The 18186-nt window shown below is 43.6% G+C and overlaps 1 protein-coding gene across 2 annotated transcripts in view; it reads right to left on the minus strand.

The window, feature by feature from the left end:
- The window catches only part of LOC5667128 (uncharacterized), a 74579-nt gene that overhangs the window by 28659 nt on the left and 27734 nt on the right, over positions 1-18186 (minus strand). For both annotated transcript variants that reach the window (XM_061644630.1, XM_061644631.1), the window contains exons 2-4: positions 9750-9940; positions 3899-4006; positions 332-410 (exon numbers count right to left, since the gene is read on the minus strand). In XM_061644630.1, coding sequence (XP_061500614.1) covers positions 332-410; positions 3899-4006; positions 9750-9894 — 332 coding nt within the window. In that variant the 5' untranslated portion in view covers positions 9895-9940. The remainder of the gene's footprint in view (positions 1-331; positions 411-3898; positions 4007-9749; positions 9941-18186) is intronic.

Here is an 18186-nt window from a genome sequence, read left to right on the forward strand (position 1 = left end):
CTTTCTGTATTAATATTTTCTGTTTTGTTGTTTTTATTTTAATTATATCAATTTACTTTTAAATGTTTTTATTCTGTCTATTTCTATTTTTCTGTTTAGTGATGTTTCTATACGTTTGGCATTTATTTTGTACGCGCTGCCACTAGTTCTATGTTTTTATTTAATATTGGAAAAGCTTTATTTTTTATTTTAAACTTTTCTGTGATTTTTTAATATTTTCTTGTTTTTACAACTTGTAACAAAAAAAAGAAAAAAAATAAAAAAAAAATGCTAAATATGTGTCTCTTCCGAGTGTTAACCCTTAAAAGAACACAAAACTCCTCTTACTTACCAATCGTTTCCGGTTTTGGATTTGTTTTGCCGTTTCCGACCGGTTTGATGTGGTTTTGGTTCCGCGACCATATTCACATCTGTAAAAAAACATTAAAAACAACAAAAAAAACCATTTGAGTGCGAAAGAGACAGCCGTCAAAATGCGATTCAAAAAAAAAAAACGGTACCAAAGCACAAAGAATGTTAATGAGGGGCAGGCAGCATCATCAATGCAGCGCCACCAGACGTGCGACATTTTTGGGAGGTTAATTTTAGTGTTTCCACCACGGCTCGCTGCATTTGTCGCGATCCGACCGCCCGCAGAGGGCCCCGTTGGCCCACAGCCATCCTGCCGTTGGCGAGCGATGGGCAAAGTTATGAAGCCCCCCTCCCCGTTAGCTCCCTTGCACCCTTTCCCCCCCCCCCCCTCGACAGAAAGGACCTTGTATGGGCCGGAGCGACAGATAGTTCACTAACAAGCGAGGTTTTCGCTAATTATAATTAGTTCAATTGTCATGCCTGCATCATTTCGCAAACAATGAACAAGCGTGTTGGTTAGCTGGCTGGTTGGTGCGGCCTGGCGTGACGTGACGTCAAGTGCGGTGGTGTGCTAGGGTGAGGCATTTTTCTCATCATCATCATCGCATTGTAACATATGATATTTTCATGCTTCGATGTCTTGATTCTACGAAATGGCTGGCCTTGCTTCCCAGAGCGGTGATGGTGCTGCTGCTGCTGCTGGCGGAATGCTGGCAAAGCATTACGTACATGAAAAATAAATTTGCCCACGATCGTAACAACTATTTTTATCGACCACCGCGCTCTAATTTTTTTGTTTTGTCGGTTCCACTGATCCTCTGGCCACTTTATTAATGTCAGACCCGTGTACGGAAGGCCACTCAGAACGTTTCCGCCCACACGCACGGCGGGAAGAATTGTCTGCAGAATCGGAAAGACACGAAGATTTAACAAAACAAAAAAATCACCGCAACAAACCAGATCAGCGGCACGGTCTTGTGGTGTGCTGTACGTGCGGTTTTAAACTCACGTGCCGACAGGGTGATTATAGGGCTGGGGTGGTTCGGTGTGTCATCGACCGTTCCGGTTGCGTTTTTCTTAGAATTATCGTTTCTAGTGCGAATCAGACAAGCTAAAGGTGAAAGAGCGGCGGCACGAAAACCTTGTCTAGCGGAGGGATTAGCTGCTGAAACGTATGCTTTGGTCGCAAGCGGGGTGTATGTTTGGGAAGGATTTAGTGAAAATGATGTTGATAAGAAAGCTAAATAAATTAATTCGAGTGGCTAATGTTTGAAAATGTTCTCAGTGAATTTTAATTGATGGTGCCTTGTGAACGAAGGAGTTGAGGAGGAGTTGCTGAGAAGTTGATCTTGAGGAGCTCGGTAGTAAGACACTTAGCATCCGAACAGAAAGGCCTGAACAAACCATTCAAGCGTGCTTCTTTTAACATTTAACCTACATAAAAGACCGCTTCATTTTGTGTTCGGTAGCGTTTTGTTTGCCCATTTATACTCTTGCTCTTTTGCCGCTTTTGCACTACAGCTCGGATACAATTTTCCTGCCTGAATCAGCATCATCATCAACACCTTCCACCTTGGCTATAATTTTCCACCTGTCAATCATTCATGTTTCAAAGCAAACGCGCTATTCCACGCACCGGTGGCACTTTTACGACCGTGGCAATAAACGCTCGCGAACGCGTTGTGCAAGCACCATTACGAATCCATCTGATTTTCGTGTCCATTTTTTCCCCTTCCTTACAGCTCCTATACCCGCTCCGGTAGAGCAATACTCTGGGCTAATGTGCAAGGGCTAAGCGATACCGATCATTTTCTCACTTACGTGGACGAGATGATCTCGGCACAACACGCGGTGACTGGTGACACTTTAAAATTAGAACATTTCCATCCTCCCCAAAAATCTGATACTTCTGCTGCTGCTTCGTGGAGTGTGTATGTTGGTTTGATCCGACCAACGCGATGCGAAGGGTAGCATTTAATTGCTTAATAATTTTATCCATTTGAGACGTTTGGACAGCTATCGCACGAGCTGAGCTGCCACCTGCAGCCCGTCACTTTGGACGAAATCGAATGGAAAATGCAAATGTTGCAGCTTTATGACAGCCATGCCTTTTCGCTGATGCATCATTAAAACGGCAATAGATCGATCGCCGACCTGGAGTGCTTTTTGCCTACGAATAGCACACATTCGCTGCTCACATCACACGTTTACCGCCGCAAGGAGCACAATTAAAGCATATTATAAATAAACAAGCAAGCGTTCCTTGACAGTTGATGCAATCTTGTTAGAATTTTATTTTTAATTGCCGAAGCTAATCCAACAGCAACAATACCGGGAACGGTTTTAGCTACACACAACCAGCAGAGCGGCGTATCAGCTGTTTGGTGTTTAGCTGGCAAAGAAATAAAATCAACCATGATCGGTGGCAGCAGCTGCGAATGTTTCAATGTTTTCTGCGGTATTTAATTTTATTGCAACAATGGTGTGTCGTGCGGTTTGATTTATATTGCAACCAGGGCACGAGATTAGCCGGAGCCGCATTTGGTTTGTGCGGTGAAACGTGCTAGAACGGGAACGGCCAAGCCAAGCAAACATGAAAATGCATTTTTCAATCATCGTTAAATTCCAACCTGCTATAAATAAATGATGCCGTTTGCTTAATGTTGTCACAACATTATTTTAAGATCGTGTAGCTTTGACGTACGCTCATATCAAGGCTCGGAATGGCTCTTCCAATACACAGTGAAACGCACAAACCGGAACCAGTCTGCTGGGACCTTCGGAGCGTACTTCAAACGTCATAAATTAAAGCAAACAAAACAGCCAGGAAGGAAGAACTTATACGGTGGACTTGGCTGTGGAAATGAAATTCATTCCCGCTATCGCTGTGTCCTCGTTTTCGATTACGACGACCAGGCACCAGTTCCAACAGGAAATGGCCAAACACATGCCAACTCCGTAGCGTAGCTTAGATAGTTGCGCCTTCGGGGTGCTCCAAAACGCTTTGCCTCTGTCCCTGTCATGCTGTCCCACACACGCACCAGAAAAGGGTTTTTTTTTCGCAAAAACACTGCCACTCAGGGCAGTGGCACGCACATTTTCCTGCACCCCGCTCTCCGTGGGCGAGTTAGTTTTGCGTTATTTGATGGAGAAGAAAATAATTTATGTATGACATGACAGCGAAAGTTTTCCAGCTTTTTATCATTTTCCAGCCCATGATTGATGATGGGCACGGAAAAGGCTTGCAACTGTGTGTGTGTTTGTGTGTGTCTGTTCCGTATGGCAGTGGAAGGTGTGGCAGCAACAATCGTGACATGATGTATCCATTTTTAGTTGGTCCAATTTGTGTTCCATCACCGACCATTGTTTGCGCTGGATTTAGAGTTTTAATGGCGACTCGAACGAGGGCGACGTTATTTTTAGCTAGTATATGGTAGTATCGTTTATTCATTAGTAGTTTACCATCAACGAGCGATATGTTGAACTATTTTATTTAAATACAAATAACTCTTGATCATTTTAATAAACACCATACTGAACCACTTACCTAAAGTTTGACTCAGCACCGTTCGTCCATCCTCACCGTGGCAAGCGTTCCGGGCATCGAATGGATTAGTGAACTGTACAAACGCGTATCCTTTATGCATGGAAATTCCTGTACAAGAAAGCAGAATGTGCCAAACAAAGAGAGAGAAAAAATACAACAAAATTAACAAATAAATCCAACGGATGATAGATTATGATAATGGATAGAAAAAGGAAACAAAACTACGCCCAATTACTCTCGCTTTACCTTCCGACGCGATACAGAAAAAAAGCTCATGCACACACACACACACCCACACGCACTACAATACTTTCCGATGATTTGTATCCACTGGGGAAGCGATTTACATTTTTTATGAGCCACCCTCACTCGAAAGTGGCGTTGGAAAAAATACTTTTTACACACTTTACAAGCCCTGTGCGTCTCACCTGTCCATCGGCACGATCGGCAGCACAATGTGATACTGTTGTGATGAACGGTTTAAATTGAGCAATGGACAACACCCGCCCCAGCACTCCCAGTGTGTGTGTGTGTGTGTGAGAGTAGTTGCTGTGGTGGAAAAAGAATTCGTTGTTGCAAAAGAATTCCACCATCAAGCAACGGGCCAACGTTGCCAGTTACAAACTGTGGGCTGCTGCTCGAAATCGGCGCCGAAACCCGTGTGGCCATGATTCCTGTTCGACCACGCGGGAAAGTGATACATTTTTGAACACATGTATGTGTGTGTGTCTATAAAAGAGCATAAAAAAGTCCGAACATGGCAGCGGTTCGCCGAATCAAACGAAAAAAACTCAATTTCATCGACTGAATAATTCACGCATGCATGGGCAGAAATAGAGAAAGGATTATCTGCTGCACAAGGGATTCAACTGTGGAGTTTGATTTTTTTTGTTGCTCTGCTTCACGTGTGCAGACATTGGGAATTTCAACAGTTTCGGTGTAGTTGAATGGCGCTTGTCAGTTGGCAGGACATTCCAGAGCGTTTGGAGTTGAAGCTGAAGAAAGGATGGGAGTGCAAAATCTGAGCAGCTGAATCATTCCCTTGCGATCGCAACAATGAAAGACAGAGCAGCAATAGGAACGATAAAAGCAGTAGAATTTGTGTTTTTTGGTAACTATTTTATGGATGAAAAATATATTTAAAATGAGTAGGAAAGATCAAGTTGAAAATTCATGATTGTCTTGATTAAGAATGAGACTTCCAAATATCCCTGCTCTACCCAAAAACCCTTAACTCATATCACGAACCATTGCACCTTTGAAAAGACCTAATCAAATCAAACTTTGAATCGAGCTCAAATATTGCGTTTCGGTGGCACCTGTTAGCCTAACCACCGTTCCATCTCGTCGCGCATGAATATCAAGTTAATCACTGAAAAATTGGTACCCTTTTTACAACTGTCCATTTTTTTGTGTGTGCCTCCCATTGAAGTCCCAGTGACAGCTTAGTCCCATCCACGGGAGTTTGGGGTACATGCTTTTCTATACACGCTTCTCTATATGGCGCACCAAATCTCCTTCTATCTGTGCCCGTACACCGAGCAGTGGATTTAGAAAGCAAATAAAAGCAACAAAAAAAGATTCACTCAATCCGATCCACCAAAAGAGTTCTTCTTTTTTAAGGTAGTGGAGTCACACCGGCAATGGTTCGAGCGAATGAGTGTGTTGCAGTGATGCACGCGGCATTAGTTCGAACGCTCGAGGGATGTGGCTCGATGCGTTCGTTAAGAGGGAATTGTTTCCCAGCCATCCATCAATCCGTCTCCAGTGGAAACCAGGCGACTGCACATGGAGTGATACCAGACAGACATGGTGGCCCATTCTCTCTCTCTCCCTCCATCCCTGTAGGGCTTTGTACGCCCTTAAGGGGTGCAGGTGGATGTTCGGGAAAATTGTAATCTGTCCGTCCAGGCCCAGGCTGTAAGGATGGAAGCTGTACCGTTTTGGAGCATTAGTGTAGTGTTGGTGCATTTTTTTCTAAAGGCACAGAGATAAAAATCCACCGAATGAAGTATTGGGAATGCGTTTGATTCGCTCGAGTTTTTTTCCCGCTCCGCTCGCTTGCTTTCTATTTTGTATTAGCTTACCATGATGGTGGGGTTCCTCTTTATCCGTACAGCTTTGATATATCCATAGCACTCACACACCCCAACACACTCACACACTCGTTAGATGAGATTTTGTTTGTCATTGTTAGGCCTGGCAGGAAAATCACCGAGTGCTGCAGTGATAATGACGCAATCATTGCGCGTGGACATGGGTGAAAAACGTGCCGGCAGAGAACGGAGTGGAGCGCCCGGCGCTTGTTGTTGATGATGAATCGGTAAAACTAACGAGCAACAATTTCGGGCGCTGAGGTTTCTTTGTCTGCAATTCTGGCGTCGCATTGCAGACGCAAAACGGCAATCAAAATAGTGTTGGAATTCAGCACGGCAGCACGGCAAAAAGGGTGTGCCACGGTTGTGCATGGTGTGTTGTGGTGATATTAAAAATTGATAAAACTTGTAAAACTGTGCCGCTTCTCTTCTCCCATCCCAACTGGCCATCTGTTTTGCTGTAAGGGAATGGAACACACACACGCGCTTGGGCGCACAAGAGTCTCTAACGCCGCTGAAGCATGAAATTAGCAAAAGAAGTTTTACTGTTTCTTTTCCCGGGGCCGCACAAAAAAAAACTTCACCTTGCGGAAGCGTACATTGCCCTCGAAGGTTTGGGTGCACCGACCAGGAACGACCGACCTACCGGTAATGATCGTGATTTCCGGACGTAAACTTTCTGCAAAAAGGTGAGTTAGGTGGTGTTGGTCTTTTTTTTCTCTCTAGAAGGTGTAACGTGGATGCGGAAAATGTACTAATCGAGCTACATCCGATGGACTGTGGTAGTGCAGTGAGTTTCAATGCGAGTTCCATTTGCTCCCTTCAATTTCATCCATTTGCTGTTGTGTTTGGTTGGCGAAAAATCACACAGCAAAGCGTTCACTACCCCTCGTGTCGAGCAATCGAGTGCGGGTATCAAAGTGAATCGTGAAAAATGAAAAGTTTCCTTCTCGGCACTTCCATTAGCGAGTCTCTCTCTCTCTCTCTCGCTCATGCACACCCGTTTTCAATCCACTGCAAAGAAACTGTTAAGAAAGTTTCTAATTAAAAGCATGCAATAAACTTTTATTTACAATCGTGGTGGGGAGGCGGGAGAACCTGGAAGTCACATCGCTGTCGAAGCATTGCTCTGCACAGGACTATGGGACATTCAGGACGGTTGGGAGGAAGGAAATTGCATTCCCATTTCCGCTGCATTGTGCATGACAGTTTGACAAGGTGTGAATTCGCGCGTGTACGTCGCGGCCAGGCGTTTTGCGAGTATTAATGGTGCTGCAGGTAGGAGAATTAGCAGCTATTTAGTTTGGAATCCTCGAACATCGAGGTGCACAAGGTGTACACAGTGTGTTTGTGTGCAAGTTATTGCTGCTGCGGCAATGTAATCCCAGGTGAAGGTTAATGTGGCGTTAAAGGGAATTTTGTGTGAAGATTGCATGTTTGTCTTGAAGTGAATGGATTGTTGAACGACGACTTAAAACGAGTTATTGAAATATATTATACAGTGAACCCTCTCTTATTTGAGAGGCGATGGGACTGTCGAATAAGAGGGGTTTTCAAATTACAGAGGTGGAAAGTGAATGAAAGGTCCGTCCAAACAAGAAAGAGACAGATCATTTAGTATGCAGTCTTAACTGTTGCTATAGGAAACTGCGAACAGGATTGCCAATTTGAGCATACATCATTCAATAACCATGACAACACCATACACAAATAAGAGGGACACAGATTTCAGAGGTTTTCCAAATTAGAGGAACAAAAATGTACTGGAAATCAAGGGACTGTGCTAAATGTTCAAATAAGAGAGGTTTTTCAAATTGGAGAGGTGTCAAATAAGAGAGGGTTCACTGTATTTCAAAAGAGATATTTTGTAATATACTCTTAAGAGATTATTATAACAAAAATAAGCTTAATTTATAACTTATAGGATAACATTGATTTTTTTTTTTTGAAATCTTTCTTTGTAAGCGAAAATTATGAATCAATTAAAATATACTGTTTGAAAGATGAATTCTTGTTATATGGCATCAATTTTTGGCAGTTTAAATTTGTATTTTACTTAAAATTGATTGAAATATTGTTTAAAACTAATATTGCTGCTTGATGCAAACGTTTAAAGAGCATTCATTGTCAACAACATTGAAAACTGTGACAAAATGCGACGTTTTGGGAATTAGAGACCAAAAATTATAACAAATAAAAAGGCATGAAATTGCTAATTTTAAGGTCAAATGTAGCATACGAGCCTTTAATACACAATACTTTTTAAAATTACATATAACTTTGCAGATAAAAAAGACAAAAAATATTCAAAAATATTTCAATCTTTTATAATGATCATAAAAAAACCATTGAATCAATATAATACCTCAAAATATAAACCTTTTGTGTTCCAAGATGGACACAAGTTTGATTCCAAAATATCTCCCACAGCTTGATGTGATCAAAACTACAACACAAACGACGCCCTAACTCTCTAAATCGGTTCAATGATTTGAGCTCACAAATTTACAAATTGTGGTAAACGGTCAACATCAAACTTTCACTTCAATAAAACGATTGCGATTTTCCTCCCATCGTGCTGCTCGACAATGCTACTCCGAAATGTTTTCTAACTCTTTTTCATTTTGCTCCCGCACTCTACAGTTAAACGATTGGAAAATAGATTTCCCCATGCTTTAAAATGGACTTTAATAGTAGTTTGATTCCTGTGCGCCGCTCATCCTTTTCCCTTACGCCACACCAAAAGAAGTTATTTTGCAGTTGATGCAAGTGCAGCGAAGGTACGAAAAGAAAGAGCACAAAAAAAAGATCAACGCTGTCCAGCGATTCGTTTTCCACAGCCAGTACAGTGGAAGAGAAGAGTGCCAAAGGAGCAGAATAACATTCATTTGATGCTCACGAACTTTGACACGGGACACGGGCCGTCGACAGGGTGTACGGTTACTGAAAGGAGCTTACAATTAAGTTTCTTAAGACGATTTTCCACTTTCTTATCCACACGAGAACGTGAACGTTCCGGCTCGTCGATGTGTACAATGTCCGGTACAAGGAACCAGTCTGCAGCCGTCTGGAGGCGAGTGGCATCGATTTGTTCTCATTTCTGTGTGCGGAGAAGCAATCTGCCCAGCGATGTTTTATCGTCGACTTGGCAGACGACACCGCCATTCTTGTTTCCCCCTCCCAGACGGAGCAGGGAAACTTCTCCTAATAGACTATTGTAAATTCAATTACCCCATTTGTAGTTTATATGCTGCTTTTTTCCCTTTCGTTGCAGCTCCGGGAAACGGATCACGATCGATAGGTTTTGCAACTTTTGAGCACAGCGCATGGAAAGAGGGAAAAAATCGAAGCGATACCATCGTGCCCGGACATCAAACGGTACAGAATTATTGATGCGATAAATGGCTTCCAAAATGGCACGAGCGGCTGCCGGAGCCAAGTGTCGGTTGACGTTTGTGACCTCTCACTGATTTTGGATTCCCGTTCCCGCCATTCCCGTGATGCTGCTGTCGGGCATCATGGTGCAAACAAATGTGTGTATCGATTTTTCATACCCAGTTAGGATGAGACGGGCTGACCGAGGCTAATGCCCTTGATTGGCTTGAATGTTGCATGACGCATTTTCGAGTTGTGAGCTCATATTCCACACTCCCAGACCAGTCTCTTTAAGAAGTTTGCTACTGTTTCCTCTTTAAGCAGTGGGGCAACTGCCATAAAACATTGCCAGTAAAACAATAAACTCAATGCGAACTTACCCGCCAACCGTCCGTAGCGCTGAAACATGCGCTCCACGTCCGTCTTGGAGCACTGGAAAGTGTTCAGGTTGCCGACGAAGACGCGCGAGTTCACCGCCTGCGGGTCCTGGGAGTTGGTCTGATTGGAGAGTTTTGACATCTTCATCTTGGCTGCGTTCGTTGCGGTCCAGGGTAGGATGCGAAAGAAGTATCTGTAAAGGCAAAAGAGAAGAGTTCTTGTTAAGTGAGTCATGATCAGTCAAGCCATTCAGTACAGAAACGATCGATAAAGGCAGTTTATTTCCATTTCCATTTCTTCACTCCTGGGTTTGCTGTGGCAAAACAGAGACCTGACGGCTGTACATTTATCAAATTTCTTCCAAAACTGTACTGCCATCTTAGTGCCTCTCTGCCTTTCTTTGGGCGCAATAAAAAATGTAACTGATCCACTTGCAGGCTGGAAAAGGACACCGTTTAAGAAGCGATTAAGCGAGCCAGGCACCGGGCGAGAGTGAAATAAAAAAGTCATCTTTGCAATTGCAGCCCAACCTTGGTCCTGCTCGAGACATCTTGTGGTTGGAATTCAAGCTGACTGGAATGCGATAGCACTGGCTTCCCGAAAGCCCCGAGAAGAAACCGACACCGGTGTTTCGGTGTGACGCTCCAGTGTAGCTAGAAACAGAGCGTAAAAATGCAAACGATAACTTCGCCAGAACAACGGACCGTAAGGCTCCCGTTCGCCGTCTGGTCGTGTCGGACTTGCCGGGATGCCGTTCCAGACGACGCTCGCTCACAACCGCCGCCCAGAAGTTGGGCTGCGAGGAATGCAGGGAATTAAAGTAAGAAGTAATTTATATTTGTTGCTTCATCGCTTTACCGTTCTCCGGTGCTTCGGTCGTTCGGCCGTTGTACGGTGGGGATGGTTTTAATAGTTTTAATATTTCAATTTCGTCGGCATGCTGACGACGCCGAGAGAGAAATGGGGAAAGGAGCATTAGGGTAAAGGACAAAACTGATACCTTACCCGAAACGGACTCCGGCAACGTCAGGATCACTTTCCATTCAGCCGATCCTCATGAGGCAACGGACATCGTTGGATTACCATGTCAGCTTGTTGCATGGTCTTCTATTTCAACCCTTAAACCCCAACGACACACATTGAATGGTTCACATCGGACCGGGTGAAACTCTCGTGTCTCGTTACGTGCATGCAGATTCAACAGATTGAACCCAGCCATTCACCAATGGACGCACAAGAGTGTCACACGAAATGTCATCATTTGCGGATAAAACGTGAGGGAATGAAAGAACAAACAAAAAGAAATGGTACAGATCTGCCAACGAACCCTATCAACCTCGGTTCGGCATACACACACGCGGATCTAATTTTGGTCGCGGCTGCACATGATGCGTTACGCTGCACGCGAGTTGCCATTATTTGTGGCCTCGAGGTTCAAAGAGATTTAGGGAGCATTTTCGGCTTGCTTTCTTTCTTTCTACCGTGCGCTTACTGCTTGATCCCACATTAAACTCTGTTCATTAGGCGAATCCGCTGCAGATTAATTAACTGCAAAGCATCGGACGCCATACGGGTGACAGTGGTCGTGTGACGGCGATGTGGGTGAGTGATGTCTAGTAATGCCGTTGCGTCATGAGGGTTCTGTTGTATTTCGCTTTATTTTTGCGAGCTTGCGAATGTCAGAGCGTTTGGTTTTTGTTTCGAATTTTGCTAAGAGAATTTGCAGCTTGATTAATGGTGGATGTATTTTGTGCAAGAGAAATCTGTTTTCATAATTTCTTCTTTTTTCGGACATTTGCGACTGCTTTGGTTTGTGTTTTAATGAACTTTCTAGCTTGGAAATGATCAAAATTGTATAATTGATTGTTTTTGTGTAACGTTAACTATCTAATGTCATACCTTGAAGAGGCTTAGCATTACTTTGATTGAAAAATTAAGTGAACCACATCTTCTCGAACAACAAACAATGTTCTAAAGTGGATAAATTGCATTCTTGACAAGAAGTATGGAATAAAATAACACATCTAAATAAAAGAACATTTTAGCATACTATTAGGACGATGTAAAGCAATATGATGCTTTAGATATCTCCCTTGATTATTATCAATGATTAATTATTTATACAACTCTGAGTTTCTACTCTCCGTTCAAGATATTGCACCTTCAAATAAATTACCTTTTCTGAATAAAATATCCATCAGTATTTCCGATCTGTACGTCAGCATTGAAACTGCTCCCGGAAGAAATGTTTGCTTGTATTTCTTCTTTCTACTTCCAAATATTCTTCAATAAATTCAACACACTATTCCCGGGCTTCATCACTACCTCTGCACCGTCGATCTAGCCTATTTGTTTCGCTTTACCTTATCACCCTTTCCACGGAGGAGCAGCAGCAAGCTCAAAAGAACGGCAAAACCACCGCGAACAGCATCAGTTGCACCGACACCGAATGTCGACTGGCCGCGTTCGCGCTAGATATGTAAACTACATGCTGTAGTAGTAGCAGCACCACCAAAAAGGGGAACCACCATGCATATAAATTTCCATACCATTCAGCAAGACAAACCGTGCCTGCTTCTCCGTCACCGGGATTGAGCCTCGCCACGGTTGTGCTCGGAACTGCAGAACGGGAGCGGCGCGAAAAGCGATATCCTTGGCTCGTGTTTCCTGAAATTTTCATGCATGATCAAACTTTGTTTTTCCAATATTGTACATCACCGGCACCACCAACCAGCAACACCCACATTCGTCCCAGTCAGGATAGTTTCTACATCCGACCCCATGGCCGTGCTGTTTGTTTTTTTCTGACGATGTTTGGTGTCTTCAAACCCCGTTGTTCAAGCGAGCGTCACACATAAAGGGAATATTTTGAAGGAAAGGATGCTCGCGCAAATAACGAAACCAGACGGACGGCTTAAACCTACGTCGCTTCCCATAGCAAACCGGGAATCGTACTGGCGGGCGGTACCACGGTGGCGTTAAAGTACGAATTGAAGCGTTCAGGTCTTCAAGCCTTTGCCTTTTGCAACGCGCGCGCTCCGTACGACTCCGTGACGGAAGGTAACCGTTCGTTTGTTGTTTTGGATGGTATCGGGGGGGGGGGGGGGATATGGTTGCGGTGGGCCCTGTCTGAGGAAGGGTACGAATGTTTTTGTTCTCACTTCTATTATTCCATTTTATAGTGAGAAGTTTCCGGGCTGGTTACTTTTTTCTCGTCTCTTTTTATGTTGCAGCAACGAGATAAAAAAAGACCCAAACTTGACGAAAGAGAACAAGACAGGAAAAAAAGTTGTTCCTTCAGGGTTTCTGGCAGTCTAGCGTAAAACAGGGCAGTGGAAGCAGCAACAAAAAACAACAACGGAAAAGCTTCGATACGAAGGAAAACGACATTACCGAAAGGTTTATAACCACGTGGGAATCGTTGCAGCTTTTTGCTTCCCTAGCCGGCTATTTGGTTGGCACGTTGTTCTAGTCGATTTACGATCGTATAAACGCTACTACCACCGTGTTGGATGCAGTGGGGGTAATGGTAAAAGGGTTACAAACGTGCCACACCAGAGCACAAACATCAACAAAGATTTGCACAAAATTTAACCACAAACGAAAGGTGAGAAGTGGGGATGGTGTGGAGCTTTTATTTGAAAGTTTATTTTTGGTATTGTGTTTCGTGAGCGATGAGAGAAGAACTGTAACCCGATATTGGTGTAAATGTTGATGACATGGCTTGTAAAATTGGCCAGGGAAAGGGTTTTACAGCAGTTGCATGCGGCATGTAGCATTTGGGAAACATGAAAGAGACAAGAATTTCTTCTAGCGGGTATGATTTGCTATTAGAGAACAACATTTATTTCATAAAACAAATCTCTCTTACAAAAGCTCACATAACTATTGCGAATAAAATTTATGCAATAACAGTGTCCTTCAAGGATCATCAATATAAAAGATACTAAAGACCAGGTTTACATAGCTTTTATTGCACCATGGCATTAATCTATTGGACCCATATTTATATTTCTAGCATGTTATAGCATTTAGCATGTTTTATTACGATTTATAAAACACTTTATATATGCTCAACCAAACATCTTACTAGTGTTCCACAAACACACAAACAACTTCTTTATTATCTCACACATCATCCAGATGCTGCTCGGCCTATTCATAGATAGTTTTAACATGCTTAGTACTTGCAACCAATGTTATGATATTTACGCCTTTCCTTCCTTTTATCTCCGTGTGTCACTTCACACCATTCCCGGGTAACATAAACCAGATGATTTGCCTCCGCCCGAACGCGCACACTGATTTGTCATTTTTCTCCCACACACTAGCTTTGATGTTTGACGTCCTTACAAATTCTTCAGCTACCGCTCTCATCTCTTTCCCTCTCAAATTATACTGCCCAGCAAAAGGAAAAAAAACCACTTCAAAACTGGCGTCCGCTTACTGTTTGCAAACATCGATAAATCACCTGCGAAGGGAAGAAAATAAATGCTTCATCAGCTCCGGGATTTGCTTTTCTTCATCTTTTACCCATTAAGTAGTGCAGGTGAAGAGGAAAGAGAAGAGAATAATACAAAAAAACACACACACACACACACACATAAAAAACTCTCGCGCCGGAAAAGTTTACCTCGGCAAGTTTTCCAACACCGCTCGCTAGTCAAAACATCCACTTTCGCTTTCACGCTTTACGACTCTAACGGGTGCGTTCGAAGGTTTGCTTGTTTCGAAACATCTAAACACGCGCCAAGATCACGCCTGAGGAAAGGTTGGGGACGTGTTGGGGGGGGGGGGGGAGGATATGAAAATGGCAACAATTTTCTTCCCGCTTCCCAGCTCCACTTCCAATCAGCTTAGACTGCAATGCAATGAAAATGTTTTCACTGAAGGGGGAAAAACCCCGAAACGCTCGCAGCACAATATCCATCCATCAAGGAAGGGAGATGGAATTTATCTATACTTGTGCCACCCTCAACCGAACTATCTGGCGTTCTTGCACAGGAGGGGGCGCCTTCTTCTTTGCAGAGACCATCCAATTCCATCGTTGCCAATGTTTACAAACCACCCGTGAATTATAGCCACGCACCGTGCAGCAAACGTTTTACCGCCCTCTTCACACTCTGATGTGCATTTCCACGCGTTTCTACGTCTCAAACGCGCACACACACACACACAAAATCACCAAAATTCATCTCAATTTTGAACGCTTCCAGAAGCCCCACAATCTTTCATCGCAGTTTCAACATTGATAGTTGAGGGTTTAGCGTGGCAGTTTGCCCATTCCTCTTCTGCCACAATCTTCCTCTGGGAGAAGAAAAAACGTTTGCTTTGAGACATTCCTTTGCGATGAAAGGTAAGCAAACAGAGAGAGCTACACCCGTCTGCCAGTTTTTTCGTGTCATTGTTTTTGGACACCTTTTCCATCCTTCAGCTTCAAACATGACACTGCTCTGACTACCTGGTATCATCTCACCTAAAATTAGCTTCCCGTGAGTGACTGTTTAACCCTCAACCACCTTGCCATACTGCGAACAAACGACAGACAGGCTTCATCTCAACCTCAAGACAGAGAATCCATTTTCCACGGTGACACAGCAGACCGTTCGTTGGACGGTTCCATTGAAGAGATGCGGGAATTTTTATACACGAATTTATAAATTATTGTTTTTGTCTCGTAACCCGCAACCGCCAAACCTCGCACTCGTGGTGTGCTTGTGGTTTATTATTTAATGTGTATGTATTTGGCTTTGAGAGCGTGACGCCCTTGTTTGCTTCTTTCCTGCATCATCAGTCAGCGCTGTCAGGTCGGGAGCACCGTCCACCACCGTTTCCAAGGTTCCTTCCTTCCTTCAACCTCCTTTCAAGCTGATCGGTCGTCTTGATGGAGGATGAAAATAAGCTAGCTCACCTCGGCATGCGATTGCATCGGGCATAGGTACTGAGGTACGGAATTGGCGACGGAATGCTGCAAATGGGGTGGCAAATTTTCATCACCATCATCATCGTCATCGGTTTGATGTAGGTGCGTTTTTTTTCCTTGTTGGTTCAAGCGGTGAACAAATATCGCGTCCAGCACGACGTGTTGTGCTGGGCAATGTTTCAACCACAGTCACAGTCGTGTCTTCAGTACGATTTTGCTGGTAGGAGTGGAAAGACAGGACTTTGCGGGCTGTATCAAGCATCACGTGACACTTTGCCTTTGTCACCGACCGTGATCAGCGTGAAATGAGGAAGCAGAAAAAGGTGCGTCACGAAGGAATTTGTGTAATTTTGGGACGGTGTCTTTTTTGGCACAGCATGTGTGAAGTGTTTCATTGTTATGAATCTCATTTTACAGAAAGGTAAATCTGTCTGTAGTGTGTTCTGTCTTAGTAATAGTATAAAAATTATATTTTTTAAATGTGTACAAACAAGAAGTCGCCTAACAATTTAAGGCAATGTATTACCATTTGTACCTTATCAAAGTTAAATTACAAATAAACATAATAATAATCTCGTTATCTTCATCTGCACAAGCTATTACAAGACTCTTTAACAAAGTTTAAAACATCATCCCAAGAAGGAATTGAATTGATAGGTTCATCAAAAACTTTTGCACGGTCATTATATCGGAATTGTCCCTAAAAAAACAAACAGTAGAAGATAGAGGGGAAAATAGCAAAAGAAAAAAAAAACAAACTGGTCTTTGATAAAAAAAAGAGAAAAAAAGAACGACAAAAAGCGATTAAGATTACAGTCCCTTCATTAGGTTTTCTTTTTTTTTTTGGTGATTCAAACATTTTCTCCAAAGAAAACCCACTTCCTTGACGTACCCCTATCATTTGGCACCTCATCAGAGCAAAGATAAGAAAATTCGCAAATTAAATCAACCATTAACCCTTCCCCAACCAGTTAACGGCAAATTCCCCTTTTTCCCCACTTGTAACCTACCCTCTTTCATTTGTAACAGGCAGCAACCTTCATCAACCACCGGCTTTTCCGCATGTCATTGGTGGGTGTGCTTGCTGAGGACGGTCGCGTAACCCAAGCCAATCAACACACGCGCGTAACGCCGGCAAGCAAAACAGACCCCTCATCACCTCGGTACACCGCACAAATCAAATTTAAAACCACTTGAAGATATTACGCGTGAAATTACTGAAATTAATACGCGGCTTCGGCTCCCGGGCTCCCCGGCTTTCTTCTCCTTCAGCTTCTCAGCAGTGTAACCACTTGACCAAACACATTCCATCCCCGCGGTCCTCAGTCACTGCGTCACCCATCTGCACCCTGCGGTCGTTGGTTAACCGGAAAAACTCCGTTCGGTTCCCTTTTCTTGTGCTCTCCCCTTCATTAAATCAACCCCTCGCAACGGGTTTCCAAGGGTGGTGTTAATGGTGCGTTTGCTTCCAACGGCCATCAACTTTCTACCGGCTTCGTTAAGCACCGCTTTCAGTCAGGCGGACGCGCTGGGCGGGTTGCACGAACATTATTGTTTTTGCTGAATTGGTTGTGAAAAGGGATCGTGGCGAGCGTTTTCCTTTTTTTCACACACATTCTCTTCCCACTCCGGTCGGAGAATGGAATTTTATTAATTTTGGAAGGAAAATTCCTCACATAATTCGTCGTCTGCGTCCGACGTGGGAGGGCATGATTGCTTCCCATTGGGGGGGGGGCATGAGACGGAGCTGTTTTCAACGCAACCAGGCATTGTCGTTCAGCCTTCTACGCGTCGCACTACGAGAGCAAACAAGAAGCGCATTAAAAGCAACATTCCACCTCGCGAAGACAACTCTAATCCAAGCGCCGGTGAGCATTCTAATTCTTCGGCGGCCTTGACGCCTTGCCGGAGCAAAACGGATATTTGTTGGAGGGATGGGCAGAAGACTGACTTGGAACGATCTGAAATGAGCTCCGACAGCAACTAGCAGCATTGCTACTGCGGTTGAAACCGTTGAGCACTACTGAAGCACTACTCTACACAGCACGGAGAGGATTAAATTGATTTGTTGAATGTTTCGGAGGTACGACGACGGAGCGACCCGGACGGGTGCCCGGAGATTTGGAGATGAGTTAAAGAACAAGCTGTTCATGTTTAATTAAGTAATTCGGGCAATACGTCTGGTGAAAGGATTTTCCAAGGGCTTTGCCCAGGGTTTGGTGTGGCGCAAGGTGTTAATCCGCTCGAGAAAAGCTTCCAAAATATGGTTGGTGAGAGGGGTTTCGCTTGGGGTGATTTTGTGAAAACAAGCAGGCAAGGGTGTATGCTATTGTGCTACAATTCAGTGCTGCTGCCCAGTTAATTTCCCTGAGCATCTGTTTATTATGAATACTTCTATGTATGGACTCAATGTATTTAAAAGTCAATCTTTAATCTTTTTGATTTAGTTTTCAAATTAAATATAATGAGAACGTGAATTATATTTATTTTGAAAATTTGATTTGATTTATGGAAAG

Source organism: Anopheles gambiae, chromosome 2 (assembly GCF_943734735.2).
Source record: "Anopheles gambiae chromosome 2, idAnoGambNW_F1_1, whole genome shotgun sequence".
Lineage (NCBI taxonomy): Eukaryota > Metazoa > Arthropoda > Insecta > Diptera > Culicidae > Anopheles > Anopheles gambiae.